The sequence below is a fragment of the Babylonia areolata genome, chromosome 23, assembly GCF_041734735.1.
Source record: "Babylonia areolata isolate BAREFJ2019XMU chromosome 23, ASM4173473v1, whole genome shotgun sequence".
NCBI classification, from domain to species: domain Eukaryota; kingdom Metazoa; phylum Mollusca; class Gastropoda; order Neogastropoda; family Buccinidae; genus Babylonia; species Babylonia areolata.
In genome coordinates this window covers 16,483,735-16,501,315 of record NC_134898.1, presented here as the reverse complement: position 1 = coordinate 16,501,315, position 17,581 = coordinate 16,483,735, and the positions used below count along the sequence as shown (strand labels likewise).

Genomic DNA, 17,581 nt, shown 5'->3' with positions numbered 1-17,581 from the left:
ATACAACAATACTAACATTTTAAATGTAACAGGACTTTAAAAGGTTACACTTACAGCTGTACTATTTCTCCTGGCACCAGCATTAAATGGCTCATTGCCATTTCCTTTTCTTTTAATTAACTACACAATTCAACAAAGCACTAAGCTGACTAAAACACCCTGTTTACTTCATAAAGAAAAGCCAAACCCCAATGTAATTTTTTTTCAAACAATAGTGGGGGATATTTGAATGATGATCAAAACTAGCCATTCTACTTAGACATCCAGTTCCTTTTTCAAAATGCTTCTTTCTGTTGCATACATGTAAAACTGCAAACTTTGATTTGGTATCAATGATACACTTAAACTGTTAGTGATGAAAACTAAAAACTACAAATTATGTGTAAATGCACACAACATACATTACATACTATACTGTAAGATGTGTAAAATTTAATATGAATGACCATGTTTGTAATTGTATACCTATTAAGAGTAGTAAATGATTATAAATAATCATAATGTATACTAGCACACATAAAAAGTATATGTGCCTATATCTACTGCATCCATGCATCTGACCAGTATGAAATTTAATATTGAAAATTGAACTGCAACCACGTGTTGTTGTAGTTGTTGTTTGCTTGTTGTTTTTGTGCTTTTCTGTCTGTTTATTTGTATATTTGTTTGTTTGTTTATCATTGTTACTAATCAATGTGTGTATTGACACTGCTTTCAGTACTCTACCTGAACTTTTGTTTTTGAGCTGCCGACAGAGACTGTAGGCCTGAAAAAAAGAATGGAAAGATGAAACGTTAACATGAAAATAAACACAAATATTTTTCGAAAATCAATACCTTACTTAGTTACTACTAAGATTGTAAAACTGAAAGTAATTATACTGATATTGCAATATATATGAAGATAACTAACAGTGATAACTAGTAATTGTGGGGGACGGAGGGAGGGGGATAAGGTATGGGGATGGAGAGCATGTATCACTCAGTCTATCACATACTGACAAAGTTATAAAAAAAAAAAGAAGAAAAAAAATATATATGCAAGATTACAACACAATAGTCAATAGTGTGTGTGTGTGTGTGTGTGTGTGTGTGTGTGTGTGTGTGTGTGTGTGTGTGCATAGTTATACACACGTATGTTTTAGGTTTATAATAATATTTACTTTGTAAAGTTTGTTATAATATCAAATATTACATTCTTGTTACCTGTTTTTTGAGATGGGCTGGATTGCAACTCGCCCAAGCCTTTTGGTGCCTGTGACTGTGCCCACCACATTTTCTCTAGGATCTGTTGACGTCATAGTTCGAACAAGTGGTTTCTTTTGCTTCCACGTTTCTGTCAGCTTCTTCATCGTGGTTATGTGTCTCACTGTCTGTTAGATCAGGAGTCGATCAAACAACTTCACTCCTCGTTTCTCTTTCACTTTCAGTCACTGTACAACACAATGGTTGGTATCGCTTATCATGTGTCTAATAAAACTTCAGAAGATATTGCAGGTATGTTGATAAAGAATGGATAAACAATTTAAACTGAACTTTTTTTCTGAAATAAAACACACGTCGTTAGGAACAAGAACTGTTTTTGTAAATTGAAACTGCCGCTTGATGGAAAGCAGCCATTTTGAAGATAAACTTTTCCGTCTTTATACCGAAGATTGCCATAACATCGATGAAAATATGGAGCTGCAATCTGTCGTCCCGATATGGCCACAGTTTGAATAGAATTAATGGACCGAACCATTCTGTACCTCACTGTGTCACAGCAAAGTCATTTTGATGAAAATATATAAAGCAGTGGTGACAGCTTGAGAAGCAACTGTGTCGCGCGAGCAGCAGCCATTGCCCGGGTGAACCGGCCACAAATTCAATCAGTGAGCTTCAGTTTCAGTTTCAGTTTCAGTAGCTCAAGGAGGCGTCACTGCGTTCGGACAAATCCATATACGCTACACCACATCTGCCAAGCAGATGCCTGAGCAGCAGCGTAACCCAACGCGCTTAGCCAGGCCTTGAGAGAGAGAGAAAAAAGGTGAATAAATAATAGATAAATACATTTAAAAAAAAAACCTACTACCACTACTAATAATATGTATAAGGCGCAAAAACTTGATGAAGTCAACAATAAGCGTACATAAATAAGTAAATAAATAAATAATTATAGTATAAAAAAGGTAATAATAATAATAATAATAATAATAATATTATTATTATTATTATTATTATTATTACCTTTTTTATACTATAATTATTTATTTATTTACTTATTTATGTACGCTTATTGTTGACTTCATCAAGTTTTTGCGCCTTATACATATTATTAGTAGTGGTAGTAGGTTTTTTTTTTAATGTATTTATCTATTATTTATTCACCTTTTTTCTCTCTCTCTCAAGGCCTGGCTAAGCGCGTTGGGTTACGCTGCTGGTCAGGCATCTGCTTGGCAGATGTGGTGTAGCGTATATGGATTTGTCCGAACGCAGTGACGCCTCCTTGAGCTACTGAAACTGAAACTATATACATGAACTATGACGTTGTCTCATTGTGAACTGTCACTGACTATCTCAGTCCCAGCGTAAGTCTCTCTGTCGTTCAAATAGGATTAACTCTCTCCATACGAACGGCGAAAGAGACGACGTTAACAGCGTTTCACTCCAGTTACCATCATCAAAATATTGCAAGCGGAAGGCTGTTATACTGAAGAGGTGAATGTTGACAAAGAATACCACAATTCTGACGACGGAAGCTAAAGGTTGGGTCATTCAGACACCCACTGGACATCCGAGGGGTCTGTGTTGAGGAGAAGAGAGGACTGGCCGTACTGAGTGAGTTAAAAACTTCGCTGTCACTTGCTTTCACTAACCTAGCCATGCACTATGCTGGTTCTAATTTTTCAGTCAAGAAAATGACAAGCTAAAACACAACATGAGCAAAATCATTTGACCCGACAGCAAATTTAATCGGTTTAAAAGGTATATATATATATTTTTTTTTTTTTTTCCCCAAGGATAATAGATAAGCACTGGCGCGCTTTTTTATATCCAGTCCCCGCCCTGAAACAGGGTCTATTTATTCAGATTTATTTAGACTTCTTGCTATAGCGCATACAGTATTATGCTACACTGCACAAGGGAGAGAGAGAGAGAGAGAGAGAGAGAGAGACAGACAGACAGACAGACAGAGAGACAGAGAGAGAGAACGAGAGCCTGTGTGTCAGTGTCTGCACCCGCCCATGTGCATGTGTTTCAAACAACGGCGATAGTGATAACTGCAGCAACGTCAATCAGTGTATTGCCGCATCATTGGCTAATTACGTCCAGCCGGCTTAACGCAATCATTTTGCTACCGTGTTCTTGCTGTGTTGCATTTCGGTGCTACTTAAGGTGGTTTTTTTTTGTTTTGTTTTTTTTGTTTTTTTTTTTTTTTGTTTTTTTTTTTGCAATTGAGATGCTAAAAAGTGATTGTTGCGAAAAGTGACTGGACACGAATGGAAATCGTGCACACACGCGCGTGTGAGTATGTGTGTGTGTGTGTGTCTGTGTCAGTGTGTGTGTGTCTGTGTGCGCGCGCGCGCGTGTGTGCGTGCACGAGCGTTGTTCATACAAATTATTGAATCCAACAGAACAATCTTGCTACTCAGTAGGATTCAGCATCCCAAAAGATCATATATTATGAAACTAGTGCGTGCATGTGTGTGTGTGTGTGTGTGTGTGTGTGTGTGTGTGTGTGTGTGTGTGTGTGTGTGTGTGTTGGGGGTGGGGTGAGGGGTTGGGGGATGGGGGGTTGGGGGTAAGGTTGGTTCAGGGGGTGCAGGGGTGTCGTGGGGGGGCGGGGGGGGGGGGGGGGGGGGGTGGCTGGGTGGAGAAGTGGTGTTGGTGGTGGCGTACGTGCCATCTCTCGATAAAAAGTGTCATCACAATGCAGCCGAAGAAGAAATATTTTCTTTGCTACGTTTGCTTGCGTGACAGTTGTTGTTTTGTTAATTCCGTTCCAGGCGCGGCTAGATTTGATTAGGGTTTATTTTCCCGTGTCACTGGACAAGAAACCACCCTTTGATTAACGTATAGGCTGTTGACGTGCAGAGAACATACAGACAACAGACGCCATTCTTCAAAGACATAATTATAGCACGCTACCCTCCTCTCGAAGTATTACAGTGGCGAAAAGAACCACCTTCTTCTTCTTCTGCGTTCGTGGGCTGCAACTCCCACGTTCACTCGTATGCACACGAGTGGGCTTTTACGTGTATGACCGTTTTTACCCCGCCATATAGACAGCCATACTCCGCTTTCGGGGGTGTGCATGCTGGGAATGTTCTTGTTTCCATAACCCACCGAACGCTGACATGGATTACAGGATCTTTAACGTGCGTATTTGATCTTCTGCTTGCATATACACACGAAGGGGGTTCAGGCACTAGCAGGTCTGCACATATGTTGACCTGGGAGATCGTAAAAATCTCCACCCTTTACCCACCAGGCGCCGTCACCGTGATTCGAACCCGGGACCCTCAGATTGAAAGTCCAACGCTTTAACCACTCGGCTATTGCACCCGTCGAAAAGAACCACCGGCCGTCCTCAGTTTTTGTCTTTCGTTATTTTATCCTTTTCTCTTTGTCAGTTGGGGATGGGAGTAGAGGGAGGGAGGAGAAGTGGTTCAAAGATATAATAATAATCAATAATAATAAGAACAATAGTAATAGCGCCTATTCTTTAGATAGGGCTCCTGGCGCGGCTTTAAAAAACACACAAAAAAACACACAAAAAAACAACAACAACAAAAAACAAACAAACGGGTACACACACACACGTTTTAGACGAAGTATGTAATTCGTTAACATCGTAATATAAATGACAAATGGATGTTTGGTTGTACTGACAAAATAGGCAGCGCTCTGTCATCAGTTTATGCCACAACATTAATATCGTGAAGTATGTTCTATGCTACGTCTTTTGCAAAATGTTATATGAACATTTCTTCATATATCCGTATGCTGAACTGCCTACATGTACATTAATGATATTTGAGCAAACTGACTGGTTTATATTTCATAGTACAAGTATTGTTGATAACCGTTTGTGTTGACATGCATGTGAATTCCCGGATTTTAATGTCAGATATGCGTATATTGTGAGAATTTCACTGGTGCATATGCCCACGCAAAACTGAAGTTTCGAGTTGGGACTAATTAATCTAACATGGTGACCATTTGGATCTTGCAGTCAAATATATCTTCTATGGCCCAAAACGGGGTGAAATAAATAGTATTTGTATTTCTTTTTATCACAACAGATTTCTCTGTGTGAAATTCGGACTGCTCTCCCCAGGCAGAGCGCGTCGCTACACTACAGCGCCACCCATTTTTTTGTATTTTTTCCTGCGTGCAGTTTTATTTGTTTTTCCTATCGCAGTGGATTTTTCTACAGAATTTTGCCAGGAACAACCCTTTTGTTGCCGTGGGTTCTTTTACGTGCGCTAAGTGCATGCGGCACACGGGACCTCGGTTTATCGTCCCATCCGAAAGACGAGTTGTCAGCTGTTGAATGGAACAGCACAGCATTGTAAACATATAAGTTTAATCATTGTTCTGTAGAATAGGCTACATTAGCTAAAATACTGAGTTGCAATTGGGTTTCGTTGTGCTATGTTGATTCGATTTCTTAAAATTTTTATATCTCAACAGGGAAGAGTGTGCTACTGTAATTGTAATGAATTGTATTGTGAAGATTGTGTTATTGTATTGTAATGAACTGTATTGATTTTGTCACATTGTGTTGTAGGCATACTGAATTACATTACTTTTTACATATTTTATTACACCATTTATGTGAAATTCGGACTGCTCCCCGGGGAGAATGTACGTGTCGCCACAGTACAGCGCCACCCATATACTTTTTTTTCTTATTGTCTATAAGTGTATATGCTTGACTATCTAAGTGGGGTTTGTCTACAGAGCAGCCCTTTTGCTGCCATGGGTTCTTTTTTTTGTGTGTGGTCTGAGTCCCAGCTGCACACGGGACCTCGGTTTATGGTCAAGTTTGGGTCCTGTTCTGTTTGTGTGCAAAGTATGAAAACTGTTTAATTTTTTTTTCCACCCCAACCTCTGATTACACTGTACTACATCCGGCGAAAGACTGGCACCCAGACCACCACTCAAATTCAGTCTACCGGAGTGCATGCATACGTTGTTTGTGTGTGTGTGAGTGTGTGTGTATGTGTATTTTACTTATATATACGATTTATTCCCTTGATGTTTTTATTTATGTATTGTTGTACAATACCTTATGGTCTTAACGCGCGCGCGCGCGTGTGTGTGTGTGTGTGTGCATGTGTGTGTGCGTGCGTGCGCGCATGTCATTTTTAGTAATCTTATACCCTTTTTTTGTTGGATGTTTTCATTTGTTAATATTGTTGTGTAATACCCTATTGTCTTAACATGAGTATGTGTGTGTGGGGGTGGGGTGGGGGCGGAGGGGGAGTTAGTATATCGTCAGCTATTGGGAATTCTTATTTGACTAGTTTTAATCTCTTATGTTGCGCATGATTTTATGCCAGTGTTGACAATGAGCCTGTGATTGCACAACTTAATTTCCATGTGGATTAATAAAGTGTTTTTGATTTGATTGATGTGATTTGAGCCAGTAAAAAAAGCCCCTGTGCAAATGTGGAACTGGAACCCGTGGACACTAACTCCCTAGTCGTGGTGCAATGCCACTGTCTGGGCCACCGCTGCTGGAGTTCACTAATCTGCACAATAGGCCACGTAGAAAATGTACGGAGTTGTACTTGTTTGATACTGAACTGTAGACCTATTGTTTCCTTTTCTTTCTTTCTTTTGCGTTCGACAGCTACGCAGTCAGGGTCGAAGTCCGAGGGATGCCACAAACTCGGACGTCCGGTGAAGATCGGCTACCGTCCCCCAGAGCTTGGTGTTGAGGTCAGCACCCCCAGGCCAGGACTGCTGCCGCATCTTCTCATACAGGGGGCAGTCTTGGAGAATATGGGATGGGGTCTGGTCAGCCTGGCCGCAATCACATAGGGATGTGGCTGCCACTCCAATCCTCTTCAGGTGTGCTCGGAGGCCGCAGTGTCCTGTGCGAAGGCGGTAGATGGTAGTCTGGTGTCTCCTCTCCAGTGTCCTGATGGGATCCTGGTGTGCCTGGTAGCCTCCGTTCAGGGTGACCCAGCCTCTTCGGAATCTGCTGCGGAGGAGAGTTTCCGAGTTCCTTGCTTGGTTATTTGTATTTGTATTTCTTTTTATCACAACAGATTTCTCTGTGTGAAATTCGGGCTGCTCTCCCCAGGGAGAGCGCGTCGCCATACTACAGCGCCACCCATTTTTTTGTATTTTTTCCTGTGTGCAGTTTTATTTGTTTTTCCTACTGAAGTGGATTTTTCTACAGAATTTTGCCAGAAACAACCCTTTTGTTGCCATGGGTTCTTTTACGTGCGCTAAGTGCATGCTGCACACGGGACCTCGGTTTATCGTCTCATCCGAATGACTAGCGTCCAGACCACCACTCAAGGTCTAGTGGAGGGGGAGAAAATTTCGGGGGCTGTGCCGTGATTCGAACCAGCGCGCTCAGATTCTCTCGCTTCCTAGGCGGACGCGTTACCTCTAGGCCATCACTTATCTCAACCGGGAAGTGTGTGCTGTCGCACAATCGAGCCAGTGACGAAACACACAGACACCCGAAACCGGGTTATTACGTAGACTCACTTTGTTCACGGCACACAAATGAGTAAATGATTACCTCCATGATTTTGTTTCATTGCGAGTATGCCGCGCGCACACGGCATGCAAATAGGTGTGTTTGTTGTCTTCTACAAAACATGAGTTCCCATCCGCGTACACTAGCACTGAATCACTGTCCAGAGGGCTGAGGATGGTCCATTGAGGACTGAGAGGAGTGCCGGATGGAAAATCCTTGCCGTGCTGAAATTCCAGAATTCTTCTTTCCTGGGTGGGTTGCTTTCCATTTTGGCATCTCTCTCCGTCTCTCTCTTTTCAGATCACCACAACACACACCCGAGTTTGCACACACACACACACACACACGCACGCACGCGCGCGCACACACACACGCACACACAGACACACACACACAGACACGCACACACACACACACTTAACAACCGCCGCCAGCTCAGCTGCGCTACTATTTTTACTTCTAATGACAGCACTAGTGTACTAAAACAACAACAAACAACAGAAGAAAATCACACAACATTTTGAGTATAATTTGCCTTGTTTTACGCACGATCTCCACTATCACCTAAACTCATGCGCAGCTGTTGAAACGATTTATTGTAGCACAGTAGGCTATAAGCATATGAAAAAACAACAACAAAAAAACTGCATGACCCAGGTGAAGTTCAAAGTGATGCAAGAACAATGGTAAAAGCAGAAATGTTCAATATTAAGCGACAAATTAAGTTCCCACAAAATGAAACACACGTTACAAAACGATAGAAAACGCGTGAACGAGTTCCAAAGTAATTTATCTGCATGATTCGTATTGTCCGTAAGTGTTGTCTTCTTCTTCTTCCTGTTCTTGTCAGAATGTTGGTTCCGCTGAATGTGTAAGACCGGGTCTTTCTGTTTGTTCCCCCCCCCACCACCCCCAATACACAGCATTACAAAAAAAAAACACAACTATTTATACCATTCGGTTGAGACGATATACTGAGACCCTGTGTACAACATGCACTTAATTAGCGGTGCTAAAAAAAAAAAAAAAAAAAAAAAAAATCCACGGCAACAAAAGGGTTAGAGAGAGCGAGAGAGAGAGCGAGAGAGAGAGAGAGAGAGAGAGAGAGAGAGAGAGAAGGGTGCCGATGTATTGTGGCGACACGCTCTGCACTGGAGATCGAGCAGGCCGAATTTCACGCAGATAAATAAGATGTGTTACATTACAATACAATGCAATACAATACAACAAAATGTTTTACAATACAACAAAAATGTTTTACAATACAACACATTATAACAAAATGTTTTACAATACAATACAACAAAAATGTTTAACAATACAACACAACAAAAATGTTTTATGATACAATACAATACAACAAAAATGTTTTACAATACAATAATTACAATACAACAAAATGTTTTACAATACAATGCAACAAAAATGTTTTACAATACAACATGATATAATACAACTACAATGTTTTACAATACAATACAATACATACAATACAATAGAACAAAAATATTTTACAAACAATACAACAAAAATGTTTTACAATACAGTACAATACAATACACTACACAACAATACAATGCAATGTTTCTGACTGCGAAAAAGAGTATTTGGGGTTGTAAAAATGAGTGCAGTAAATTGCGCAACCTTACAAATGTCCACAGCAATGATAATAACGCCTCAGTACAGTAGTAGGTCCGCCCGCCACCCCTACCCCGCCCCCTCCTTTTGCGCAACCTCACGAATGTCCACAACATTGATAACAATACCCCCAACAAGTCCAGTACAGCAGTAGTTTTCCCCACCGCCCCTCCTCCCTCCCCGAACACCCCACCCCATCCCGAGCACCCCACCCCATCCCCGAAACACAAAGTCATGAAAACTCCTATTCCCCTCATCCCATCTACTTATAATCACTTAGTCCACTTGGTGTACTCTGCTGACAGACCCCCCCCCCCCCCACCCCCAATCCTCCTCACTCAATTGGTTTCCTTCTGGATCTATGTTCAGTTACGAAAAGCGACAGATCTCAACAAATCAATGTTCATGATTATTGTGTTATTCATGATGTTGGCACTTAGATCTATGACGAACATCTGTTTGCAGATTACTAGAATGCATACTCTGTTTTTTTTTTCTTTTCTCGTGTGCTTACCGATATATATATACCTAACTTACTTTCTTCTATTTTTTCATTTTAAAAATGTAAAGTATTTGTATTGTATATGGGTTTTTTTCTGTGTTCATCAAATTATGAAAAATGTCATAAAGAAACAAACATGATGTATTCACCTGGTGGTTAAGGGAACACTAACATAGGATACAACAAAATAACAAAAACTCTTATGACACATTCCATGATCGTCAATTAATCACAGACACACGAACAGAAATTCTAATGATGCAATACATGATCGTGAATGAGTCACAGGCGCGCAGACAATATATATAACTCTATGACACTGACACCACGAAGCAAGTCGGGTATGTATGATTTATATGTGACCAGTACAATTTCACACACACACACACAAATCTATGCAATAATTCTGTGATATACGGTATGAACAGAAACATACACATGCATAGAACAGCTTTCCATTTCAGGGAGCTCATGTGATAAGGATACAGCAGATGCTGTGTTTGTACAATAATAATTATATAACCATCAGCGGTAATGTAAGTGGGTATACTACCACTGTTCTAAAAATACATGGATAGCGTATGCCTTCTTTGAGCCCCTTTGCTAACTGAAACCAGTGAATGTTCAATCAGCCATTTTGCTTCTCGTGTCAGTATACTGCGCGGAGCGGTGACTTCGTATGTGTAGCCGAGCGCTCAGCTGGCTTCACGAGAAGCTTTCACTTGCTCGCAGTGTTAGTTAAGCTGACATTCCTGGGTGTGTCTCCACTGCAAGTTTGCGCCACGTGTCACTGCACTGTTTTCCTGTAATAACTTTGGTAGATACACGACTGGCAGATTTCAATCGAGACACAACATTTTGCATGTCGTGGGGGCAAGCATAACACGATTTCATCGAAGATACACGGTTATAGTTCAGAAAATACCACCAGTTGGCAGACGACTTGTCAACGGACTGACGGCCAGATACGAGAAACAATATGGCGTCCAGTTGGCTTCAGCTTTCCTGGCCAATGAACAATCCATGTATTTTTTTAAAATATAGGTATACCACGCATGCAAGGAGATCTTGAAAAAGAAACTAACGCTACAGAAACAGGCGAGAGTGGTGAACTGAAACAAAACGAGCTACACACAACATTCATCAGCGATGTAGATAAACACACAATTGTTGCATGAGACACATATCAGTTCAGATGAACGTCGTTGTGTAGCGTGCTATCATTCTTCAATACACAACGTCTATAATTTCATATCTAACTATCTATCTATCTATCTATCGATCTATCTATCTATCTATGTGTACTCTGTGACCTACAACACAGTATGCTTGCAATGTTTGCAACTCATTCTCTACACAATGCGAGTGGCAGTTTCCCGTGTACATCAAGAGGTAAATCAAACAACTCAACGAAAAAGTTGAACATCCAGTATCAAACATTAGCCAGAAACACCACTGAAGAGGCGATGATCAAAATTATACAACTCAATGAAAACAGTTGAATTTCACACTTAATTACACTTTTTCATATTGGCTGCAGTCGCCCCCAGACACACCATAGAAGAGGTGATGGTCAAAACAATAACTATTTTGAAGTGTTTTCCGGCTGTAGAACATAATCACCTGGCATAATTCAAAGTTGAAAAAAAAATTGTTCAGACTCGTTCAAATTAAAAAAACAACAAACAAACAAAAACCACACAAAACAACAACAAAAAAACAAAAAACACAACAACAACAAAACAAACATACAAAAACAAACACACACACACACACAGAGAAAAAACAACAAAGAAACAAACACACATACACACAAAGTGGTGGGATATGCAGTTATTGAATGGATGTAACTGAAACGATATGTTCGAAAGTACAAACATCCACCGGATCATGTCTTTGCGGATCTGAAGACGTTGAGTCCGCTCATGATCTTTCCAAATTCATTTCTGAATTTTTCGCCTGTCAAGCAATACACGTAAAAGTTTATTGCAAAATTAAGATAGAAGATAGTGTAGAGAACATCCTGGAAAAAGAACTGAAAGGCTTGCTCACTTACGGACGCCTCCCCGGTTGATTTAAGACCAGTGAACTCTATCGCGTTCCACACGGCAAGAGGCATTGTAAAGACGATGAAACATACAGATACCAGCAGAGCAGTAAGAGTGACAGAGCTCACTTTCTTTTCTCTCTTACTCTGCTGGTTCTCACTGGCAGAAAACTGGTCACCTGCTTCCTTCACCGACGTTCTCAGCTTGACAACAAGAACAGTGTTACCGATCATGAGACCCACAAGGGGAATGCCAGAGTATATAATCGGGTCTATCTTAAACCACACGTCGTTCAGAAACTGAAGGTAATCGTCTCTAAAAACGCATCTACCATCTATGACTTTCCTGCCGTACAAACCATGACAGTTAAACAAGATTGAAGCGACGTAAACGACCGCCATGATCTTCTTCGATTTGGACGCCGTGCAGATCAGATTCACACGGTGAGGCCAGACCACAGAGAGCGCTCTCTGAATCACCATCACCAACACGAGCCACGCAGAAACGCACGAGCCCGCCGCAAAAATGACGTCAGCCAATTTGCACGTGACGTCGTGGAGATCAGGCAGGCGGACCCCGGTGACCGTGTTCATCCAGACTTGAAGCGGACCCATGATGGTCACACACAGATCCGACACCGCCAAACACAGGAAATAACGGTCGTAGGTGGTACGTTGGAACCGACACACAATAGCGATGGTCATGACATTGCCGAACACCCCGAAGATGTAAATGAACGGCAAGAGGATGAGCCGCATCCAGTGTTGGGCATGAACGAACGGAGAAGAGTATTCGTCCTCCTCGGCCACAGACGTTAAATCGTAAGACCCGTTGCCTGAATTTACGTCATCAGTCGTGAAGTTGGACACGTTAGTGAAGGGATGTGTTTCTGTTGTTTCGTCCATGGTGAACCGTTGTTCTCCGCTCAGTCTTTTATTTATTTATTTATTTATTTATCTATAAATTAATCACGTTTCACACCTCCTAATCGAATAAATGAGTCTGTGGTTTCGTTTCAGAACGTTATGACAGACAACTCAAACCGATATAGGTTCATTTGACACAGACTGAAGCATATGAAGGCTTAACTTCAAGATGTGAAGTAGAAACGTGTTTCGTTGGTCTGAAGACGGTCACACGTACACGTGTAGCCGCGGTGATTGGGCTTGAGGAAAGAATGCAAACTGTTTTCCCGTCGAAGACACAGTGCAGGCAGACCTGTAAAACACACACACACACACACACACACACACACGTTACCGTGAGAAACAGACATAGAAAAATATATTTGGTTATTTGTTTTTAATTTTTAAATTAAAAAAAAAAAAAAAGCAATGACTGACTTGAACTTTTGGGTTTTCTCTCTAATAACCATTCCAAAATCAATCTGATAAGAACACTCAATCACAGCATTAGAGACAGCCATCACGAGCATTCTATAAAACTGTCTCCTTGAAGTGAACCTGTTTACATACCGGAGATTTGAGCACAAAGTCACTCAGGCATGGAAGTGATAGACAAAAACCGAGTCACCTCTTGGATCACCAAGACAAGTTTCAAGTCTCAAGTTTTCATTATCCTTTCACTCCTATTGGAGTATGGAAGATTACTGCAAAATAAATGTTTTCATGCCCAGAACAAACATTTCCAATGTATACAACAATGTCACATAAAAGTTGAGAAAACACAAATGTCTTTAAACTCCAAAAGTGTACGTAGGTAACATTTGCAAATCTAATCATCTTACTTGCAGCTAAAATGACTTTTTTGCCTGCTGTGAGCACATTACAAAAATTAACAAGAGAGGCAAGGCCTTCAAGACTCACTTGTGATACACTTTAAAAAAAAAATCTAATCGTTAAAATGTGTTCTGTATTTGCTATTATAAAGCTTCGCGTTTAAAAAAAAAGAAAAAAAAAGAAAAAAAAAAGAGAGAAAAAAGTCCTAACCAGATTCGAACCCCGCGTGTTCGGGTGAGAAGAAATTAGTTGCCTTATCCATTACACTATCGTGGTTCCTTAACTGACAGACCACACACACAGAGACAAACACACACACACACACACACACACACACACACACACACACACACAGAGACACCCGAACACCGGGTTAAAACATACTCACTTTGTTTACACAAGTGAGTCAAAAACCGATTTTGGAGACAAATATTTTTTTAGGAGCATATCTATTTCGTAACTGATCATAACTGGGACATTCCATTACAAAATGAAACTCATCCCCAATCACATACATGTTACAAACCTTACAAAGCCACCTTACAGCAGGCTACGAAAGGCATGTTTTCCTTAAGGATACTCTGCTTCATGGCCACGTGGTCTGATGGTAATGCACCCCCACCAGGAAGCCAGTGTTCGCGAGTTCGAGTCCGTCCAGCATAGACAGAGCATAATAAATCATTCGTTTCTACCTTCCCCCCTCCCCCGCCCCTTCCCCCGTCCACTAAAGACCTAAGGGGGTCTGGGTGCTAGTCTTTTGGACGAGGCGAAAAGGCAGTGTCCCGTGTGCAGCATACATTTAGCGCACGTAAAAGAACCCGGTGTTGTTCCAGTCTTTGAGACCAAAGAAACACTAAACTCTGGGTAAGAGTCGGTCACAGGCCGAAATAGGTATAGCCCACCTTTGATGGATCTCAAACACGTTTTCACCCAGCAGTCTACTAGTATTTCTATTTCTTTTTATCCGTGTGAAATTCGGACTGCTCTGCCCATGGAGAGCGCGTCGCTACACTACAGCGCCACCCCCCTTTTTTTTATTTTGTATTTTTTCCTGCGGGCAGTTTTAATTGTTTTTCCTAGCGAAGCGGATTTTTCTACCGAATTTTGTCAGGAATAACCCCTTTGTTGTCGTGGGTTCTTTTACGTGCGCTAAGTGCATGCTGCATACGGAATCTCGGTTTATCGTCTCATTCGAATGACTAGTACTACTACTAATAATAATAATGGTATTTATATAGCGCTGAATCTTGTGCAGAGGCAAATCTAAGCGCTTTCGCACCAGTCATTCACACGCATGCAAAACTCTAAAACTGGAGAAACTGAAGACAAGGAAGAGGCAGGGAAGGGAGGCTATTTTGGGAAGAGATGGGTTTTAAGGCCAGACTTGAAAGAGCTGGGTGTGGACTAGCGTCCAGACCACCACTCAAGGTCTAGCAGAGGGGGAGAAAATATCGGCGGCTGAGCCGTGATTCGAACCAGCGCCCTCAGATTCTGTCGTTTCCTAGGCGGACACGTTACCTCTAGGCCATCACTCCACATGCGACGCTAATCACTTCGCCATGGCTGCCGGAACCGAAAACCAAGTTTGCTGTGGCAGTGGCGTGTCTATTCCTGCCAAAAAAGTGTTCCCATCCAACTGCTATGAACCTGCCAGATGCCATAATTCGTGGAGGTTTGGGGAGGGGATGTGGGGGGCGGGGGTTGAGGGAGAAGGAGGTGACTGATTTTAGAATTGTTATGACACTTTGAACTATCTTGGCATGTCACAAGTGTCTTTCTTTCTAATGTTAATTATTTACTTCCATATCCTTGTTTGAAGATGGACTTTACTCATACAACACACACACACACACACACACACACACACACACACACACACACACACACACACAGAGGGAGGAGAGTCGATTGATTGACTACTGCGCAAAACACGCTGTGGATTATTCCCCGCTTGCCCTCCCTCTTCTGGCCATCTCAAGAGGTATCGTCTTGTTATCACCACCAGAAAACCTGAGCTGTGCACGTCAGCCGTGTGTGTACGCCATAAAGATAAGACGTGCCCACAAGACATGGAATCGATCTCCAAAATAATGCACTGCAAACTGTTGCCTTCCTGACAGACCCAGCCCCGGGGACACTGCTGACTGCACCGGTGGGGGTCATTTTGGGGACCCGAGGACAACAACATGATAGCCTGAAGCAAAAAGAAAAAAGACAAAAAAACAAAACAAAAAAAACAAAACAAAAAACAAAACAAAAAAACAAACAAACCAATAAACAACAACAAAGACAGTATCAGTACCAGTATCAGTATCAGTAGCTCAAGGAGGCGTCACTGCATTCGGTCAAACCCATATACACTACACCACATCTGCCAAGCAGATGCCTGACCAGCAGCGTAACCCAACGCGCTAAATCAGGCCTTGAGAAAAAAAGAAGAAGATAAATACATAAAAATACGACTACTACTACTACTACTACTATTTAAAAGGCGCAAAATCTTGATTAAGTGAACTCTAGGCGCGCGCGCGCGCGCACACACACACACACACAAATGATGATAAATAAACAAATAAATGTAAAACATGCAGACACACATTCACACATATACACACACACATGCATAACAGATATGCAACAAACATGCAGTTTCACAGATATGAAAGCACGATCAAATACACATAAACGTACATGAGCACCAACACACACACACACACACACACACACACACACACACACACACACACACACACAGAGTTTTAGATTGTAACACAGCCTTCCTACCCTGCTGCTGTGGATACTAGCTCAGTTTTTGGATCCATCCACAACTTTCTGACCAATGCATGGTCTGATTCTGCATCTAAATGAGCAGATCCATGACGGCTATCGTTGTTGAAATTAGTTTTTAGCGATATCCACGGCAGATGAGACGCTCACACAGTCTGGTTCTATTTTTGATTGACTGATTGATTGATATGGATACTTATATGGCGCCTATCCTCGGTCAGAGACCAAGCTCTAAGCGCGCTTTACAAACACGGTGTCATTTAAATGCACAACAGACTGCCAACCTGGGTAGAGCCGACTGACGGTTGCCACTGGGCGCTCATCAATGGCACTGCATTGCGTTGCGTTGTGTTATGTTGTGTTGTGCTCTGTTGTATTGTGTACGTAAAGAACCCACAGCAACAAAGGAACTGTCACTGGAAAAATTCTACAGGGAAAACTGAATATCCTTTGATAGAAAACAAATACACTTGCAGGGGGTGGGTGGGGGTGGGTGGGGGGAGGTGGTGATGCTGTTGCTGAACTTTCATGATGCGCCCCCCATCCCCCTTTCCACCCTGGGAGGACAGCCCGAGCTTCACACGAAGAAATATCTATGACAATACAATACAATACAATACTATACAGTATCAGTATCAGTAGCTCAAGGACGCGTCACTTCGTTCGGTCAAGTCCATATACGGTACACCACATCAGCCAAGCAGATGCCTGACCAGCAGCGTAACCCAACGCGCTTAGTCAGGCCTTGAGAGAAAAAAAAAACTTAAAAAAAGAAAGAAAAAATAATATAATAAAATAAACACACACACAAAAAGAAAAAGATAAATACATAAAACTACTATTGCTGATAACTCTAAGCGCGCGCGCGCGCACACACACACACATACACACAAGACAACAATGATGATAAATAAGCAAATAAATGTAAAACATGCAGACACACAATACAATACAATACAATATCACACGATACGATACGATACGATACGATACGACACGAGACGATACGATATATACATACGAATGTCATCTTCCCAACCATCAGAGGACAGAGGCAACCCAAGCGTACTGCTACCCAGTAGCACATGTAACAGCTTCATGGAACAATCACCAAGGAGTAACCAACCGGACTTGGGCTCAGCTTTTGTTAATATTTCTCACAG

General features: G+C 41.7%; 1 protein-coding gene across 1 annotated transcript in view; it reads right to left on the bottom strand.

The window, feature by feature from the left end:
- LOC143298298 (DNA polymerase theta-like) overlaps window positions 1-12,797 on the bottom strand; it is a 75,376-nt gene extending 62,579 nt beyond the window's left edge. Inside the window, exon 1 of the mRNA XM_076611116.1 lies at window positions 11,901-12,797. Coding sequence (XP_076467231.1) covers window positions 11,901-12,797 — 897 coding nt within the window. The remainder of the gene's footprint in view (window positions 1-11,900) is intronic.
- Between the last annotated feature and the right edge of the window lie 4,784 nt (window positions 12,798-17,581).